The following is a 19,984-nucleotide window of genomic DNA, read 5'->3' as shown; positions in this document are numbered from 1 at the left end:
ACCACAGTACCTTGAAAATCAAATCTCCCTTTGCTTCCTGGGGAAGGCAGATGCGTTACAAGCAGTGACTCTCGGGTGAAAGAGGTTACTGCACTGAACTGCAAAACTTCACTAAGAGCAGCCTGGGTAACTCCAGAAAGAGTTTCCAGCTGTACAGCAAATGTCTCCCCTGACTGCAGAAAGTGTAATTTGATGCAGCTGTCACTCAGCTCTGTTATAAACTTTTAAGTTCAAAGAGAAAACAGTGCTTAATCTCTTACCCAAACAGGCACCGTCGCAATGAGATGCTTTTGCACAGTTTACTAACGGTATCTCCTAACAGACATAATTTACTTCACATGTTAAAAATAATGACTTTTAAATACACTTCTTTGGCTGATACCTACTTAGCCTCTAAGTGAAGAGAGCTCTCACAAATATGTCAAACAAGCGGTAGGATCCTCCCAGCAGAGAGACAATTAACAACAAGCTATCCTTGATAGCAATTTTCACATTTGCATAGTTAAACACTTAAATAATTGAATCCCTAAGTATTACAAACATGGTAATTTACAAACAAGATCAAGGCCTTTCGGATACCTGGAATTGACTTGATTTGTAAAGCAATCCTGTTTGGGGAAAAATGGAATCATAGGCTTATTTCAGCAGTTCACGACTATCCCACACTTAAAAATTTGGGACCCTTCAATTTGCAATCGACTGTCACATATTCTATGGTGACACTTAAGTTCTTTTCAGTCCTCCCGAAGGTAAGGGTCTTCTCCTGCCTCTGTACTTCCTAAAATGCCCTGTGGCAACGAAGATTCTTCTCCTTGAGCTTTTAAGAGCTCTTCTGTTTGAGCTTCAGCTAACTTGGTCTCTGCCTTCTGGGACAGCTGTCGCACTTCTTGCACCTGTGATTTCACCAGCTGAATGTGGCTGCGGGCTGTCACTGAGGCTTGGTCTGCACCTGAGAAGTAACATTTAAATACACTGGGTTAGAGAAGCACTCAGCAAACCTTCAATTAAGGAAGCGACTGTCTATACATCACCTCCTTTGCTTAGTGTTTTGATGGCTCTTGGGTTATATTAATGCTAAATGCATTTACTGTTCGTTTACCTTAAACAACAATAGGCCTACTTTGAGGGGGGTTTTTTGCCCCCCTGAAAGTGTATTACAGCCAGCACCTGATCAGCTTGTGCTAGTGGGTTTGAGAACTGAGCTCAGCCCAGCCATCCTGTGCCAGGAATTTTCAGTCCTTGTCCTGTCCTGGCACCTACCAGCAGCAGGAACGTCCGTGGCACTGCTGAACTTGGAATCCCTTCTCTTCCCACGTTCCTACAGATGTAGGTGTCCTTTTCAGGCACTTACAGAGTCAGGGTGTCCCTGTATATTCATCACTTTCTTCCTCATCTCCAATAACTTTGCCAGCTTACCATCAGTCAGCCCATAACTCAAGCTCAGATCTATCAAGTCTCTACACTTTTCGTGAAAGTGTGTATACAGGGAGAAAAGACCAAAACTAGTATCTTTGCTGAGTGAAAGGCAAACATTCTCACTCTCTGATATAAGTGAATCCAGCTAGAAAGACCTGCCGGACTCCCTAGGTAGCCTTATTTCTGTGGCTTCCAGAACCAGAGGTTATAGCGAGGTCTCTTCTCCCAAGTAACAAGCGATAGGACAAGAGGAAATGGCGTCAAGTTACACCAGGGGAGGTTTCAATTGGATATTAGGAAAAATTTCTTCACAGAAAGGGTTGTCAAGCACTGGAACAGGCTGCCCAGGAAAGTGGTGGAGTCACCTTCCCTGGAGGTATTTCAAAGATGTGCAGATGTAATGCTGAGGGATGTGGTTTAGTGATGGACTTAGCAGTGCTAGGTTAACGGTTGGACTCGATCTTAAAGGTCTTCTCCTAAACAATTCTATGAACACAGCATTTAAAAATGACTAAACGCTTCCCTCAAACATTTTTTGGCATGGTTGGTCTTGATCTAAACCGCATGTGAAGTTTCCAGGCCTAGTTCTCAGAACACTTCTACTAGAGCTGTAGCCAATATCAGAACATAAGTTCTCAGCAACTCTAAAAACCAGGCACTAGTTGTAAATGGGTATGTTAACTGAATGTATATTCTGTGTCTGTCTCAACTTTGTTCTCATTCAATAAATACTGCCTAAATGCTAGGGGAAAGAAATTCTCAGTATCTCTGCTTGTGCTTACCTGATTGATACGCAGCTTCTGCTGCCATCTCTGAAAGACGTAATGCTGTCATCCAGCTGGATTCCAGCCTTAGGTATTCCTGCTGTTTTGTTGTCATCTAGGAGTAAAACAAAGTATTACTTAACTATATGTAACAGCATCTGAATGCTCTTCCAAACATTGCCTTTGTGAAAAAGCCAGCAAGCGAGACAAGAGCTTTCTGAGCAGTGTGAAGAGGCAGATTGCTGACTGCTGACTGAAGGGAGACGATTGCTTACATCAACTCTGGCTCCTATTACCACCTGCCAGACTGCATCCACCTCTTCTGAGTTCATTTTCCCAAGAAGATTGGCGTATTGCTTGTAGAGAGACACCAGTGTATAAACTGCCTGCAAAGGAATAATTTCACACAATTACGTGACAATCTGCACATCTCTGATGTTGTCTCAGTGTTAACTGGTGTTAATTAGCAAAACTGCTGAATAGTTCCAAAGGTGCTTTGTTCTCAAGTTCACTGCAGTTTTGGAGGCACAGACAGCATTTGCTGCCTGCCTGCAGTAGTGCTGCGGACAGCATCTCTTTATATACTTGCCATGCTAATAAGGAACTACACTGGAATGCAAATGCTTTACTCAAATTGGCAGTTATTTATAAAATTAAAACTGTATCTTGTTGTTTCAGACTTACCTTTGTATACTCTGTCAATGCTTCAATCAACGCATATGTTGTTTGAGAGAGGAGGGTAGATGTACTGTCTGTTACCAAGGAAACTGCTCTTTTAATCAAGGCATCGTTACTGAGAGAAACTGAGTTCTGTTTCTGAAAGGCAAGACATTTGCATGATCTTTACACTGACTCTCCTATGGATGTTATTAATAACAAATAACGGTAAGGAAAAGCACCACGGTTAGTTGGTTGGACAGCCTAATTCTCTTTTTTTTTTTTGTAAAACAAGGCAACTAGTTTTGCAAGGAGTTACTGATGGTAGCCACTGTCTCACTTCTCTTCCTTAACAACTACATGGCTTAAACACCTGTGATCCCCAAGAAGAAATACAATCCTGAGGGTAAGTACTAGTTTGTAAAATGCTAAGCAAGTGTTTTTGAATATTAAACTGCTTCTAATGAGCGGGTGCTCTATGTATCTTGCTCCTGATACGTTACCTCCACGACTGGGACTGCACACAAGGCCACTCCCAGCCCCACGCCCACCATTTGGTGCCATCGTCCGTTCCCGCCTGAGAGGCAGCGTCTCCTAATGTGGGCCAGAACAGGGAAGCCTTGTCTGGAAATGCAAGAAACAAAGTTAAGCGCCAGAAATAACCAGTGTGTGGTGGGAAACAGGTATCAAAGAGGAAAAGAACACTTAGAAGCTGTTCTAGGTGACCTAGTCTCTACCAAGCTTCCGTAATGCGGCTGCATAACAGTGAATTAGTAAGTTTGTTTTAAATTCTGTTAAATATATAGCAAGAAGGCAAGCACAGTAACTAGTGCATTACTAATTCTTTGAGACAGGAAATGTATCTTATCTGGTACAAACACACTGCTAATATTCAGTAACACTGAAAAAAAAATTAGAAAGCATACTTAAAAGCGGTGTATAGTACATGCAGATGAGCAATGTGACAGGTACTACTTTGCTGCAATCCAGTGACACTTAGGGTCTCCGGTAGTCAGTTTTATTTACATCCAACGTTGTGTAAGTGTCCACAGGGTCGGGCCCTATCACTGAAATACTCCAGCAGAAACACAGAAGCACTCTGTCATGATAATTTTTTTTTGTTGTACAGCAATTTTTTGAAAATAACTGATCAGTTTTCCTTCTTTTATGCTGTTTACTCTTAAGCTACAGACCACCAGTAGCTAGCCCTGTATGGATACCACAGCTCCTACTACTGCTTGTGCCATTCCAGCTGCGCCGTGGCAACTGGAGGCAGATGAGGGGCGTTATGGCCACTTCTGTGGCACAGGCCGCCGCTCCAGCCGCAGCTGCCGTGATGATATGGGGCAAACCAAGCGGGCACGGCGCTTAGCGGCAGGCAGCCCAGCCGGGGGGCTGACTACAGCCCGGCAAACCGCCGCCTGGACTCCACTGAAACGCCCCCGGGCCCCCGCCCCGCCCCGGTACCTGAGGAGGGAGCAGCAGCCCCGGAGCCACCGGCTGCCCGCAGCCATCTTGGGAGTGGCCGCTGCGCAGGAAGTGACGTCAGCGCGTCCCGGCGGGGGGGGTGGAGGAGGAGACGGCGGGGCCCGTCTTCCCGGCGTAGCGCATGCGCAGAGTGCGGGCACGTGAGGGCGGGGCGGTGGGTCTCGCGCGGCGGCCGTTGGTTGAGGGCGGGAGCGGCGCGAGACTGAGGCGGCGGCGGGCGCCCGACCGTCCCCTCCGGCCGCGGGGTGAAGCCGCTCCCGGGCTGTCCCGGCGGCGGCTCGGCCCTCCAGGTGACGGCGCTGAGCTGGGGACACGCCATCACCGGCCTTTGAAGCGGAAATGGCGTTAGGAGTGCTCAGCTCAAGCCGCACTCGGCCGGTTCCTCTGCGTTACCTTGCTCAGGGACACCTGACAGCCCGGCTCAGCAGAGAACAGCCCTCGGCTGTGTGGCAGGTCACCAGAAGCGTTGGCTGAGGTCGCACTGACTGGCTGCCACAGGTTCTGCTCCCTTCCCCTTCTCCCCCCAGGTTTACTGCATCTTTGTGTTTCAAGAATATATGATGCGGCTTTGCTTTTGGCTAGTTCCACACTACTGATAATCCCCAGCTTCTCCAGCAAAGGTTTCCTGTGTAGTTCTACGTGAAGGGCCTTGATCAATTAAATCTATTCTTTTGTATATACCAGAAATTCCCATCTGTTCTCTGTGACACTCAGTTTACTCGGCACGGTTTGGTTTGAGCAAGGCAGTGCTGTATCACAGGCACATCTTTCAGTTAACTCCATGTTTTAAGCATTTGTTGAAAGGCATTGCACACTTGAGAGTGCCACATAATAGGCCTGTAGATAATGTATTGGTGCCCCAGCCCCATGATGTGTGTCTCATAAAACTGTAGGAAGAGGGAAACCTTGTGCTGATTTGCAATGTCTTTTCCCAGGACTTTTGAGAAAAAAAATTTACAAGTAATCTCTGTATCTCTGTCTTCACACCCTTAATGAGGCAGAGTTAGACAAGGCAGGACTTGTTTACTTGAGATGTCGGGCATCTTTGAATCGTGCTGCATCCCTTGGGTCCCTCGGCTGTGAGAGACTGCCGTGCTCTTGAGGTGGGCACAGGGTGGGAGTTGCGGGAGAAAACCACTGGGAGGCTTCTAAATGTTTTGGGGAACAGGGCCAAATGTCTAGGAGACACAAAGAATCTGCAGGAGATACACTGATCAGTAAAGTGCAAGCATGTAGATACTTTTTTTTTTTTTAAACCTTTATTCTTTTTACATAAGAAAATAAGATTGTGATTAGGCAGTAACGAAACCAAACGCTTGCAGAGTCGGGGCAGGAGGAAGGGACTGCCATCCCAGAGGAGCCTGGTGCCTCTGCCCAGCCTGCTGCTGTCAGAGCAGAAGAAAATCTCTCATTTAAGCACCAAGAAGTAGGTGGTCCAGCCGGCCAGCAGCAGCGCCCCGACCAGCACGGTGTAACTGAAGAGCACGAAGGCCAGCAGCTCCTTCAGCACCTTGAGGAAGTGAATGGCGAAGGAGTCGGGCATGGTTCACCCCAGCACGGTGGCAGGTAGGGTTTCTGGGGCTGGCTGCTGCCGTCCTCCTCCCCAGGCTGTAAGCAAAGGGACAGGGTGAGTCTTTCTGAGCAAGGAGAATGCAGAGACGACGGGGTGGCTCTGTTGTGGGGAGAAATGGCAGAGTTCAGGAGGGTTAATGGCCACCTGTCCTTCTAAGGAGGTCGTTAGCGTCAGGTTGGACTTGTATCTGCTTGTTCAGAGTCCTGTACAGGGGTGCCAAGCTACGCAGTGTTGAAAAAGAGTTCGGGATCTGATCAAAGTCTCCAAATTAGCACTGGTAACTAAGCAAATTAAAATATAGACACACAGGCAGTGGACACTGCTGTGTTGGTAAGGGCCAGAGGCTCTTGCAGAGTCCAGCTGGCTCCTGGTATCTTTCCCTCTGTGTCAGTGGCTGTGCATCCAGGAAGCTTCACAGTCAGAGCGGCCGCTGATGGTGCATTACCAACAGTGTGTTCCGATCAAAGTGGTCAATTCCTCCAAGCAAGCCACCATTAATATTTAATGATATAATTGCATCTAATGGAGATACTGGCACAAACTGAGCCTTTTGTTTAAGAATCACGAAAACTGGGCTTAAATATAAGTTTGCACAGGCAAATATTTATATCTCGTGATAAAAATAACCTTTAAATGTGAGACGTGGGATAAGATGCTTTAGAATTTCGTCTTCTAGCTGTATTTTAAAGTCATACTTACACATCACTTTAGAAGTGATTGCTCATTTGTTGGTTTAGTATAAAATCTGAACTCTCTCACAAAAGTTGTTGGCTTCTTAAACTTAAAGCTCTGAAGATCTATCTAAAAAATTCTACCATCTTTCCAATTTACATATTCTTTTTAATTTTGATCATAACTGTGCCTGATCAAAAAATACCCACACTCTTGGTCAACTACATAAAAGGAATTTAAACCCAGCCTTAACATAAAGCTAACCTAAATGGATTATTTCTCATCTAAAGAGTCTAAAGCCTGCTAAAGTAAACTGAATTCCCATCGTACCACTTAGAATATTTTTTAAAGAAGTCTTGTGATAAAGAGTTCTCTTTTTGGTCTTACTAAAGAGTTCGATCATTTCATTCTAAGCTCAGGCACACGCATACATTATAGAAGCTATTGTATTTTAAAACCAGCTATGGTTTCCCAGTTGTTCAAAGCATTGATGTTTTCTATTTGTAAGCTTTATGTGATTTCTGGTTGCCTAAAAAGATGTTGATAAAGAAATAAACTACTTACCCGGGCAGATGGTGGGCTCTACTTCGTAAAGTTCCTATTTCTCTCACTAGTTTTGTTCTGCAGCTGTCCCTTGAATTTCTGGCTTCTAAGCGGTTTGTGCTGTAGTTTGATCCCTTTCTGATCTGCTCGTCCGGGAGCCAGGAATAATGAGGTTGTGTTTGCAGCCCACACGAGGACTAATGCACTAGGTGTGGTCAGGACCGATTATTATATGACATAGCGCCTTTGCGCTCTGTGCAGCACGGCAGTACAGAGCATGCCAAATAGCTCCCCTTCCCCACAGTGCTTTTGTCAACGTTATTTTGGGAGTTTAAGCACCGTGACTTAGTGTTACCAGGTGAAACCCTGCATTTGTTTAAATGTAGGGGGGGTTTCTCTAACAACATGTTGTGTCGTCTTATACTTTTTATTCTGCAGTTATCTGGAAGGCTGTTGTGCCTCTTGCTCCATTCTCCGAGAGCCCTGTGCTTCTATGGGCCACTTGGGGAGGAGGGTGCTCACGTACAGCTGGGGATTGTCCCAGATCAGCAGCATATTACGGGATGGAACTGTGCAGACCGAATAGGGCTCTTTTAGCAAAAGCAAGTGAGCGCTGAAGACAGCCTAATCGCTGCTCTGTCACTGGTCCACTGCTCTAGCTTCACCCTTGCACACCCAAGTTGTCCCTACCTTTTAGAGAGTGAGAGTTACAACTCCTTTGCAGCAAGGGGGTAGAGGGAGGAGGGAGGTAAGCTATATGTTTATTTTTAGCAAAGCTGCTTTCCAATAATGTTATATGAAAAGTGAAATTCTTTTGGGGATGGAGGTTGGGTAATGTTTTTGGTGGGGTTTTTTTTTTTTTGCTTGTAAACCAGACAAATGCAAACAACAGAGAGAAGGAAGAGTATGTACTGCAAATCAAATCTCTTACCTACAAAGATATTATGATTCAGAAAATGGCCCCTTAATTTAATTAGGCTCTTGTTATCAAATTATTACCCGCATGGTCAGCAAGGCCTTAGACAGAAGCAGAACATAATAAAGCTACTCAGGAAGCCTGTTAAGTAGTAATTGCTCCTCCAGAGAATTGATCAACGTCAGGATGGCTTTTTTTGTTGTTGTTGTTGTTGAATAGTTCCAGGAAGAGACTTTGTCTTGTTTGCGTGTCCACATGGCTCTTGCTTGGTGGTGGTGCAGGCTACAGTTCGCAAAAAAATATGCAGCAGTGTTGTTGATAAATTAGAATTTGCCAAGTGTCCAGCATAAACTATTTTCAAAATAAGTTTTGCCTCTAGTGTTACTAACAAGCGCATTTGCGGGTCCAAGTGGTTACCCTGGTCCAAGGGTAAGCAACCTGTTCTGTTGGCACTTTGCGTGGTTTCCTTTATTCACTGTTGTGCAGCTTTTACCTATCATGACCTTAGTTCACGAACTAGCCTGATCAGTACTATTCATTTCCTTGTGATTAGTTCAATTTTTAAGATTTAAAGAAAAATAAAAAATCTGGAAAGTGTGATAGTACAAAGAGCCTCAAGGCCGAGCCAAGGACACTCTGTAAGGCTTGCACTGACTCACGTTGTTGCTTGTTTTTCTCTGTACAGTAACAACTAATTTTTGAGCCAAAACTACTTCAATTTTCTTTTTAAATACTGTGAAATTACTTACTTTACAGTGTAACTGGGGAAATAATGCAGAGCAAAGCAATCCATGTTTGTTCCTTGCATCAGTGTCAAAGTTGCAGCACACGTTCTGTTTTTTTTTTTTAAGAGTACTCTGCAAGTTGCCTACCCACTTGAAGTAAAAAGTCTCAAATGATTAAAAAAAAATAATCTATTTTTCTTTAGACATCAAGAAATCCCATAACTGCCCATAACTGTGTCTGATGTAGCATGTTAAGTGGCACAACAGAATGTAATTAGTGCAGAAGCTTAAAGAAAAAACATCCATCTGTTAGAAAAATGTTTCAATTTATGTAATTCAGCTATTCTGGGGCAGGCGAAGAAGGATAGAGCTACCACAATCCAGGGTTTTATTATTTTTTTTTTTGGTATTCCAGAGCGAGAAAGTGAGCAAACACTTTAAAAAGAAAAATCAAATACATTTTTATTTTATTCTAATAAGCCAAGTGGAGTTAAACAGAGAGAAGGGTTCTGTGAAGGGGCTAGTTTGACAGAACTCAAGCTTACAAAACAAAACAACAGACTGAAACCCACAGTCATAACTGTAACAACTTGGAAAAATGAAGGGTGGGTTTTTTTGGGCCATATTACGCATTATGCAGGATAACTAAGAACAGAAATGTTTGCTGAGAGTGATTTAGGGGATGGTGTAGGGTTTAGTAACTAGTCAAGAGTGACACAGAGTCACAGTGGTTGCTGCTGAAGCACGTGAGTTCACTGACAGCGAGCAGGGAAAGGGCTGAGGCGCAGCAGCCCAGGCTCTGTCAGTGGGCAGCTGCACAGGCATAAGCAATGACCCTGCTTTGCCTTCCCAGCCTCTAGCAATTAGCGAGGCTGAGTCTTCTGGAGCCAGAAGCTGCCTCTTGCACACACTGGCTCAGCAACACTAAGGGCCCAGCCACCAAGACCATGGAAAATTCCATTTCATAATTTTGAGCTCTACAACAGCTTGTGGCAGCAAGTACCACAATTTATAACCTGAACGGGGGGGTGAAAAAAAGAGTCTGTTTTTAAACGCACTGTTTACTGGGTCACTGCCATAGCTATTTTTGGGACAGATTCCCTTGTGGGGAGTGTCTGTGTGTCTTTAGACATAACGTCCTGAGACACTGATGTCATTCGTACTCTGGAGTAGCTTTCCAGAGTCCAATGGGTGTACAAACAAGCCACCTGACACTGATCCCTTCACAGGGCTATTGAAGTAAAAGGCTCCAGCACCTCCCTTGTAATTTGGGTGCAGTTGGTTGTATTCATAGTCAGTGCTGATCACATGCATGTGGATAGTTCAAAGTTTAGCTGTTTCTGTAGAAAACCCAATGAACGCCTTGGCCAAAGCATGCAGGACAATGGACTCAAGTATGGCCTACAGGCAACTAACTGTAACAGCTTATTACAGTACAGCACAGGCTAAGCAGGTCCTGCAGGTGCATTATTCTTGATGCCCGAGAGCAATGAAGTTTCTAAACCTATGCAGTAAAAAAAGTTACTACTTCCCCTTTATAGCAGTTCTCTTCCCATTGTACAATCAGCTTCCAAGAATGTGAGAAAATTTAGCTACTGGGGCCTGGCCTTGCTGCTGCCTGTTGATGTGAATGTGCTAAAGCTGGGGAAGCAGAAATTCCTTGGCCTTCATCAGAAAGATGAAGAGGAAACTGAACCCTGGGTACCGCAGAGGTGCATCTGAATACAGATCTCTAACAAACAGATCCAGTGCATTGATGGAATATATCAGGCACCAGAGAAAGAAAAACGGACTGGGAAACATCCTGCCTCCTCAGCACCTTAGGAAGGTAAAAAGAAGCAATCGCATCGCCCACCAAAAATTAATTGAGAAAAAAAAAAAAAAGAAGCAATTTGCCAAGTAGAAGGACCGGGGTAATCTCTGCTCCCCCTGTGCTTGTTTGCCAACTCAGACCACAAGCCAGGATCTCTCTTTCTCCCATTGTTTATTTCATCGTTAGTGCCTTTTAGCAGTACTTGTCTAATAGGAAGTTCCACAAACAATAGGAACAGCAGTGCAGAGGGGGATGAGGATAACTGCATCATGAGCTGGTCTCAGGAGAGCTTCTTTCACTGTTGTCGTTTCTCCGACGTTCAAGCAGTCATGCCAGAAGACCAGAAGCTGATGTGCCTGTGTCATAAAGGGCCTCTCACTTTTACTGTCTCTGGCCAGAGACCCTAGAAAGGGGCAGGCTCCAGTTTGTCCATCAAGGATTTGATCCAGCTTGTTCCATTGATCAGTTTTGTAGTGGCAATGACGTACTCTGTGCCTCCATCTTCCATTTGGGACAGAAATCTCAGTGCAGCAATTTCTGCGTATGTCACACCTCCCAGGAAGAACACCAGAGTGACTCGGTTCTCACCGTGTTGACCTGTGTATTCAGAGAAATTTACAGGTTGTCTTAGTTGTTTTTTTTTTTACGTCTCCTATCCATCAACTGTCAGTCAAACTCAAAATGACCTAAAACTAAAATAAAGATAGCAGCTGAATTAGAGGAGAAACCTATCGGGCAGAATACCGGACTGGGGCCCAGAAAAGCAGACACTACTCCCAGCTCTGGAGTCTTTACAGGACGTGCTTCTGTCTGCCCAGGCTTAATACTAGGAGAGTGATTCTGACCTTCTGGGTAAAGTAATTACAGAATCACAGAATGGTTTGGGTTGGAAAGGACCTTAAAGATCATCTTGTTCTAAGCTCCCTGCCATATGCAGGGACACCTTCCAGTGGACCAGGTTGCTCAAAGCCCCATCCACCCTGGTCTTGAACGCTTCCAGGGAAGTAATGTTACTTATTAAAATCACAGTGTAAGGTTAGGGTTTATTTTAGTACTCTGATGAGAAGTTAAACAAAGGTACAGTGCACGGGGTGCTGTGCATTAATAGCAGGCTGAATGTGACTGGACATTTTAAAGAGGCCAGAAAGCTATCTGTCAAAAATGGGTTAGGTGTATCTAATACTGCAGTGGGGGAGGGAGATGAGATAGATGCCTGGACCCTGCCAGCCCTGATTTCAGTTTGCCTTATTCCGGCTTAACAGAGATGCATCTCCCTTTAAAAAAACGGGAAAACAACACAAAACTTACGCTTTTTCTGAAGGCCAGTAGGTAACTGCTGCCTCTCCTCAAAATGGGGACCTGGAAGCATCTTTAAAACCTCCTCTATGCTTCGCCACCCTGGCCGAGCCAGTAGCTGTGCCAGGCGTACGCTCAGTGGAGCGTAGCCACTGTACACATAGGAGATATCGTTGGGGTTCTGCAGGAGAGAGCAGAGTGTGAGCAGCAGGTGAGTGCTACTTCATGTTACAAAACAACATAATGGAAATAAAATGAAAAAAATTTGAAGGTTTTCCTGCTGCATATAATTCTATATTGTTAGATATAATGTTTGCTGCTGAGGTGCCTGTTTACCTGTTCATTAACATCATCCATCCATAAGCGCAGGGTTTTCCTGATCGTTGGGTAGTTATTCCTACCACTTGTTTGAGGTTTCAGGAGTCCAGCCTTTTCTAAGTTGTTTAAGGTCAATATATGTTCATAGCCATAAGTCTGCAATATAAAGAATTCACCTTTAATACCATGTCAATGATCCACGACCAAAAAGTGTTCAAAAAAAAAAGAAAAAAAGGCAAAGATGTTAGTTTAAAAAAGTTTTTTCGTTAAGATCTCTCTAAAGTGTATCTCATTTAGAGTATGTTTAAATCTTAATAGTAAAAAGTACAATAATATGAACCTCTCTGTATCTATATGTTGTAAAACACATATAAGCATGTCCTGAGTCATTGCTACCAGCTCAAACAGAAGCCTCCGTGCTCCATCTGTACACCCAGGAAGTCAACACTACCCATGTATAAGATGTGTCTGTCTAGAATGAGAGTGTTGTAGAGCTGAGGCTTTGATGTGGATTGTCTCAGAAATTTATTGATCTTTGATGTGGATTGTCTCAGAAATTTATTGATCCAAAAGTTACAGACCAACCTGGAGAATCTCTCTTTTGTAATGGTCCAGAACCTTCTGCTTCAGTCCACTATTGCACACAGATTGCAAGCAAACGAGACGCAAGATCTTGATTAATGGGTGTTTTTGAGCTATGCAGTCTTCAATATAATTGTTAACCTATTAAAAAAAAAATACATAACCAGTTAAAGTGCTTAGAGGACCTAGAAACACCTGCTCAAGACCCTCTGTAAAACAGTGATCCAGCACTTGTTCCACCTAGTGTCTTTCTAAAGCCTGTCTATTCCACAGTCAATAGCTAGACTTTGTCTGATGCACTGAAAAAATTCTGATTAACTGTCTTCAATCTTTCACTGATCCCTCACAGCACGTAGTGCCCCTGTACAAGTGAAAGCACCACAGCTGTATACATCTGCATTACAGGCAATGACAGGTAACTGGAGCCCGGCAAAGCACACAGTACAGCACCGGTTCCAGGTACATTCAGCAATGCATTTCACTTGGAAAAAAACTGCAAACGTGCAAGGAGACACATGTGAGAACTCAAAATCCTTCTACTGGAAGGAGACAGACATCATCTAAATCAGATTTTTCCTCTCTCAAAAAACTCAAATGGAAAAAAGCCCAGATAAATACATTGGGGTTTTTTTGAAGACTTAAGAGTCACTAATTGTCATTATCTACTTACCTTGTCTGTGTCTATTCCAGACATGAACTCTTGTTCCACTGTTAAATTATCAAAGAAGTCTTCCGATGCTTTGGGAAAAGAATGAAAATCAATACAATAGCGACTGTCAGCTTATTTTCTACATTTAGCATTTCAGCAGAGATGCACTGGATGGAGCAAAGCCAATTTTTGCCAAGCTGAATGATGTCCATCAAGTTGTCCTGCATCTTGCTATATTTCAATCAGTTGGAGAGACTATTCAATGAATACTCACTGGTGATGTCTTTGATGAGTTCTGCAATGGAGGTGTGGTTTGCTAGAGAACTTCTTGCTGCCTGCATGTGTGGCAACTGTGAGACAAACTGCTTAATCTCTCCAACGGTTTTCGCATGGTGTCTCTCCTAAAGAAATCCATTGCTTAGGTTAAGTGTTGTTCAGCTTAATAACACCAACAACTAGACCATTTTATCATGAAAAAGTTTTTACTGTACTCACTGCAACAGCAGATACTGTTAGAGATATGCAACCGTTTAGCCAAAAGACTTTAAATGCTTATACTAAAGTCACAGCATTACCAGTAACAGCACTTTGATCATTATAAGAGGCAGGACATAATACAACAGGGTCATTAGACTGTTTTTTTCCATTATACCAGGGTTGCCAATCACTTTTCTCCACCTTTGTCTGACTTCAGCCATCACTACTTGCTCCTCAGTCTCCCTACCAGCAAAAGTACTTTTTTCATGCAAAGATGAATTACTTTGCTAGCTGCCAGAACTGTAGGCAAATGCAGTCAGCGATGGGGGACATTTCACAGCAAAACAGCAATGAAAGGTGCTGAGGAACTGGATTGGCAGAGTCTGCATCCCTCGCAAGCAGAAGCCTGCCATTCACTGTACCTGGCTGTAACAACGTCCCAGGTTTTGAGCAAGGACCTGATGAAGCACAATGCAGACTTCGGCTCTCAGAGCAGTCCGGAGGTCTGTATTTCATTTGGGCTACTTGCCTCTTGTTGCAACTTGGAATAAAAATAATAATAATTTGACTCATATGTGAAGGATTTAAACGGGCAAGTGCAGGCAGGAGAGTGATAATGATGAAGCCTGCAATTTTAGAAGTCCTCTGCTGCCAGTATGCTGCTATTTCATTATCACCTATTACCTCCGACAATTTCTTAAATTTCTTCTTTTTTTTTTTTTAACAACCAGTATGAATAATCCATCTTTAGCACCTTCAGCACCAATATTGCAGTAATACACATCTACGAGGCGATGAGGCTGAGCATGTGGTATTTCAGTTAAGGCACGGTAACCTCGTCTTAAATGTGGCAGAAGTGAAGAGGCAGAGAAAACCCCAAGGAAATACAATCAAAATGTAACAAGTTCTATTGAGAATCACCATGAAGTCTCAAAGCAGAGATATGGGGTCTCGGTTTCTTTATGAATCATCAACAGGATGTTTTCAAACAAAACCACAAACACACCCCATAGCACTCTCCAGCTTTGTCTAAGGTGACATAGGAGCATGAATTTACAGGTCAAGCCTCCTGTAAGACAACTGTCTTTTTCACATTCCTACTGTTTTTTATGCCAGCCATATATCAATGTACATTCTGGAGTTTTATTTCTTAAAGCCTTTTTTCTGCATCCTCAGTGAATACAAAGGGAAAAGGACCTTTCAGTTAACAGCTAAAAACAGCAACAAAATGGGATTGATCAGTACGCTAAAATTAACCTTTGGCCTCTTGCACAGGGAAGCAGCATCTGACCGTTCTGCAAACTGAAGAACGCAATTCCTCGTAAGGGAAGTACAGGCTTGCACAGCAGAAATGTAGTTTAGGCTGGCCCAAGACAAGCTTTTAACAGTGAGGATTGGAAAAGCCCCAGAAGAGAGGTGTGGGGAGAAGAGATCTGCATTACTACAGGATTCTTAAGAGGAGATTTGACCAACACCTACTCAGAACAGTCAAAGTGACGCTAATCTCATCCCATGGCAGGGGAACAGACTGGAGGGGCTTCTGAAGACTGCCTGTTTTTCCTCTGGATGGGGGATTACTCCATGGCAACAGCTCGAGCTGCCAGTCACAGCCCTGCTGAACGTAGACTGTGACTTACGTGATGACAAGAATGCCCGAGGGATGCATGGTCGGATAGAGGCCTCACCTCAAAGGCTGCTGAGATGATCTTAGCTTTCTTGCTCAGCACTGACCCCACAGCATTGAAGTTCTTGTCTCGGATTTCAGCGTACAGCTCTTCAGCAGAATTCAGCTGGAGCTTCTTGGGTTCTGTGGGGAGATCTTTCCCACCCTCGCCCTGCTTCTTTGGGGCAAACTTCTCAGGAGGGAGTTTCACATAAGCTACCAAATGCAGAGAAATAGCCGTTACAAGGACTGGAACTTCACCACCATAAAATAAGCAGGCTGCAGAAATGTGTCCCCTGAGCTGGGAGCAGTTCCGAGCAGCAAAGCTAATATAAATGCCCGGAAGGCTCAGTGCATATGTGTTAATTAAGGAGAGTCTCCCTGTACTCACCCAGGGACCCAGAGACATACACACATGATCAAAACCCAAGTGCTAGCTACCCTGCTTCCAGCGAGCATTGGAGGCAACCTTCCAGTCTTCAGTACAGCAGGAGGGATTAAAACCCATAAACGCCCCTCTGGAGTTCTTCACGCTACCTTCTGAAGAGCAGGAGAGGGCCCTGAATAGCCTTTCACAAACTGTTCCTGTCCCCTCAGTGTGGCACATGAGCCAGCCAGGCTGGAGGGTGAAGGTGTACACTAACATTTCTCCGCCCACACTACATGTTCCGTGTCACTCTGGCTGCACCCAGCCAACATCCAAAATACACCTGTTCAATAACCATGCACTGAACTCAGCTCCCCTTCCTAGGCAAGAAGAGAGCCAGAGCTGATCTGATGGGCTCCAGCTAGGGACTAAACCGTCCCCACACTAAGTTCAGTGAGCTGCTCCCACGTCACGGTCATTTAGCGAAGCAGAAACCCACCTGACACACTGCAACCTGCTCCAGCATGCCGGAGACTCCCCCCTTACCCGGCGGTACTCACTGTTCTGAATTCCGTAGATTTCATCTATCAGCCCTTCATAGGTCAGCTGCGTAGCTAATGGCGTCAGCAGGTCAACATTGCGGTCCAGCAACAAGAGGGTATCAAAGACGGGAAATATCGAGTTCTGGCTTCCAGGGAACTCGCGCTTCATCCTGATCATCATATTAGCCACGTGCTGAAAATAAATCATGTTGGTCTGGTTATGGTGCAGGCCACAACAGATGGATTTGACTTCTAGGCCCTAGGAGCACATGCTTATGCACGTATGGGGCGCAGCCCTGTGTAAAGGAGGAGAATGGCAAGAGGTACAGACCGGCTGACAGATGGGGGCAGGACAAGATCAAAAAAAAAAGGTACTTCTCTGCTGCTCTCTGCAGCTTTGCAGGACAGTGACTGGGACTTAAGCGCTGGGTTCATCTCAAGCCACTCCCTCATTACAAAAGGTACCAATTAAACTGTAGGTTGATCAGAGAGAAGAAAAAAGGGTAAGTTATAGGGAGACATGAAAAAGCTAAGGCATGAGCAGTAGGTTACACATTTCCTGCGTTCTTCAGCCCTTCTGATAACAACAGAGTGGCTCACTATTAAAACTCCAACAGAAGTGAGAACTGTTAAACCAGAAAGGCAGCGTACCTATGAGCAAAAAGCATCTGAAATCAGGTAAATCCTCCTGACAGGAAGACTTATGTAACAGCAAAGATAGTTCTTTTGGCCAAAGATGACAAAGACCTGATGGCCATAATCCCGAAATTCCAATATGACAAGAAGGGTCCGTGGCTGGATTCAGAAGACCCACAGGTGCATTTAACCAAACACTCCTTAAAGCAGTTCCAAAGAACAACATGCAGTTTTTAAGCAGCAACATTTGCCTCACCCGGGCACACTCGCCCTTCCCAAAAATCTGCGGGATGGTTCCGTAGAGAGCCTGCAGCGTCATCAGCCCCTTTGCCGCATGGTACAGACTTGTCTGGTCACTCTCCAGGTAACATTCCTAAACAAGAAGAAGGATTCCCGATGGAAGGTGTCGATCCAACACAGCTGCTTCCACAGCAGAACGTGGTCCATGTGAACAGTTCAGAGCAGACATAGGCTGGGGAAAAACTACGGCTGTTGGCAAATATGGACCTTATCTGTGCTATCAGTACATCAAATCATTTGATCAGACCAGACAGCGTAGTATTTCTGAATCCCACATGCTAATCCCAGTTTGATAGAGAGGAGTAAGAGAGCCAGAAAGCGACTGCCAAGAGCCTGCCCCACGTAATTAGGCCAATGTGAGAGCACAACACTTCAGCATAGCTGCTGACAAGCAGCTGCAAGCCCTGGCATGTCACCTGGGCTATGCTTAATAAGGCAGAGATGGCCAAAGAAACTGTCAAACCTTTCTGTCCCCAGACACAGCGTTCTGAGAAAACAGGGGACACAGCTGGTATGTGGCAGCTGTTAATTCCTGGTGCAGCTTAGTGCGCAGTGTTACCCATTGTACATGGCTCTTCGGCTGTGCATTGACACAAACTGTGCTGGCTGTTTATAACGACTAAGTATTTTAAACCTCATGAATGCTCGATTTGTGAAAATAACACCAGCAGTGAAAGCTGAATGAAATGGGGTGCGGCTCGGTGTAGCGACTGTTCCTTCAGAAAGCACACAGAGAAGTTCAGACTCAGCTCAGCGCTCAGGATCAAGTCACATTTCTTCTGCAAGGCCCTTCCCTGCTGTGCGGGTCACCGCCAAACCCTCCGAGAGCCTCCGTACCAAACGCCGGGAGCCAACACAAAAACGCACAGCATTCCCCCTCAAAGACAAGATGAGCGCGTACCTTGAATGCACTCTCGGACTCCATAGAGAGCAGGTCTCCGTCGAACGGTATCAAGTCCAGGCTGTACTGCTCCCGGTGGATGAAGGACCCCAGCACGCCCTGCTCCTTCAGCCACTGCTCGCAGAGCAGGCTGCGGCGCGGCACGAAGAGGATGTGGAAGTCCCTCTGGGGAGAGCGGCCTCTGTCCTCCCTGGAAGAGTCACAGGCAGGAGCACAGCAAACGGTAACTCAGCTGCGCAGGCAACCGCTGCAGACCGTGGGCTGGGGACACTGAATTCAGAGGAAATAGGAACACTGCACTTGGTTATTATTATTATTGCCAACTTCCATCCCTAGCTTTGCATTTCAGAATGTTTTTTCACCCAGCCACAGGCACCCACAGCCACAGGTCTGAAACCAGGGCAAGGCGGCTTAGTTTCGCTGTGCTTCTCAGGAGGGTCAATCAAAGCATAACTCATTCCAGCTAATTAGAAAGTATGCACATCTTAATGAGGAATGCACCCCTCTGCATCACCAGCTGAAATGACCCCCCTCCCTTCCCAGGGTGCCTCACACTCCGACTCGAGCCCCAGCAGCTTTGCTGTCTGCCCTGCACGTAGTTCCCTGTTTTGAGCCCACACATGACAAACCACAGGACGGTTTCAGGCCAAACCTGTCCCCGCATGGGACAGACCCCGACAGGCGACCCAGGGGCCGACCCCCCGCCGCACCGGAGCACGTTGTCGGTGATGATGTCCATCAGCTCCAGCTTGGGCCTGACGAAGAAGATGATGTTTTTGACGTCCGCTGGCGGCAGGCGGCCCGGCTTGAGCGTGAACATCTTCTCCACCTCATGTTCCTGCGCGGAGACAAGGCCGTTAGCTGACAGGGCCCCCCAGCCGAGGGACCAACCGCCACCCCCCGGCCCCGCCGCCGCCTTTACCTTCAGGAGCGAGTACTGGGCGATCAGCCCGAAGGGCCCGGTCAGGTACTCGTCCCACACGATGGCCTGCGGGAAGGGAGAGAGGCGTGGGTGAGTCTACCGGTCGGTGGGAGGGCCTGGGCCCGGCCCCCGCGGCCCCGCTCTCACCTTGGACCCCGCGCACTTGTCCAGGAACTCGCGGAGCTCGCGGCGCCCCGCCTCGCGCAGCGCCGTCAGGTTCACGCGCCCCGAGCTCAGGTGCGCCGCCATCGCCCTCCCGCCACCGCCCCCGCCCCGCTCACGTGACACCGGCGGTCACATGCCGCCCGCCACGTGACGTGTGACGCCAGCGCGCACGGAGAGAGGCGGCGGCGCGGGGCAGCCCGGAGGCACAGCGCCCCCTGGCGGCACCGAAAAGGGTGAGAGGCTGAGCTGGGGCCTTCGGCTGCGGGGGGGCCTTGTGGCCTTCCACTAAAGGGGGCGTACGAGAAAGACGGGAACAAACCTTTTAGCAGGGCCTGCTGCGATAGGACGAGGGGGAACGGCTTTAAACTAAAAGAGGGGAGATTTACACCAGATAAAAGGAAGAAATTTTTTTTACAATGAGGGTGTGAGACTCGGGCCCAGGTTGCCCAGAGAGGTGGTGGATGCCCCATCCCTGGGAACGTTCAGGGTCGGGCTGGACAGGGCTCTGAGCCGTCAAAGATGTCCCTGCTCAGCACAGGCAGGTGGGACTAGATGGCCTTTAAAGGTCCCTTCCCACCCAACCTATTCTGTGGTTCAAG

General features: G+C 46.2%; 3 protein-coding genes across 7 annotated transcripts; all 3 read right to left on the bottom strand.

Moving 5' to 3' along the window:
• Positions 1–285: 285 nt before the first annotated feature.
• DIABLO (diablo IAP-binding mitochondrial protein) lies at positions 286–4,376 on the bottom strand. Its single transcript, XM_063351195.1, has 6 exons — positions 4,305–4,376; positions 3,341–3,461; positions 2,865–2,996; positions 2,456–2,566; positions 2,199–2,295; positions 286–949 (listed from the first exon to the last, which is right to left on the bottom strand). The coding sequence occupies exons 1-6, from the start codon at positions 4,349–4,351 to the stop codon at positions 735–737; spliced, it is 723 nt and encodes a 240-aa protein (XP_063207265.1). The 5' UTR covers positions 4,352–4,376; the 3' UTR covers positions 286–734.
• A 1,219-nt stretch (positions 4,377–5,595) lies between these two features.
• Positions 5,596–7,702, bottom strand: LOC134522917 (uncharacterized). The gene is made up of 2 exons (XM_063351188.1): positions 7,135–7,702; positions 5,596–5,933 (listed from the first exon to the last, which is right to left on the bottom strand). The coding sequence occupies exon 2, from the start codon at positions 5,866–5,868 to the stop codon at positions 5,734–5,736; it is 135 nt and encodes a 44-aa protein (XP_063207258.1). The 5' UTR covers positions 5,869–5,933; positions 7,135–7,702; the 3' UTR covers positions 5,596–5,733.
• A 3,017-nt stretch (positions 7,703–10,719) lies between these two features.
• VPS33A (VPS33A core subunit of CORVET and HOPS complexes) lies at positions 10,720–19,520 on the bottom strand. Of its 5 annotated transcripts, XM_063351017.1 has the most exons (13): positions 19,368–19,519; positions 19,221–19,286; positions 19,009–19,136; positions 18,299–18,488; positions 17,354–17,470; positions 16,480–16,654; positions 15,575–15,768; positions 13,687–13,813; positions 13,434–13,501; positions 12,767–12,904; positions 12,200–12,337; positions 11,876–12,044; positions 10,720–11,164 (listed from the first exon to the last, which is right to left on the bottom strand). In XM_063351017.1, the coding sequence occupies exons 1-13, from the start codon at positions 19,467–19,469 to the stop codon at positions 10,971–10,973; spliced, it is 1,806 nt and encodes a 601-aa protein (XP_063207087.1). In that variant the 5' UTR covers positions 19,470–19,519; the 3' UTR covers positions 10,720–10,970. The 5 variants fall into 5 exon arrangements, 2 of the variants coding, with proteins under 2 accessions (XP_063207087.1, XP_063207088.1); XM_063351018.1 differs by lacking the exon at positions 17,354–17,470 and having other exon boundaries at positions 19,368–19,520; XR_010073142.1 differs by lacking the exon at positions 10,720–11,164 and having other exon boundaries at positions 11,907–12,044; positions 12,200–12,357; positions 19,368–19,520.
• Positions 19,521–19,984: the final 464 nt, after the last annotated feature.

Source organism: Chroicocephalus ridibundus, chromosome 13 (assembly GCF_963924245.1).
Source record: "Chroicocephalus ridibundus chromosome 13, bChrRid1.1, whole genome shotgun sequence".
NCBI lineage: Eukaryota > Metazoa > Chordata > Aves > Charadriiformes > Laridae > Chroicocephalus > Chroicocephalus ridibundus.
Note: the sequence above shows the minus strand (reverse complement) of the source record. Positions and strands in the feature narration are given on the sequence as shown.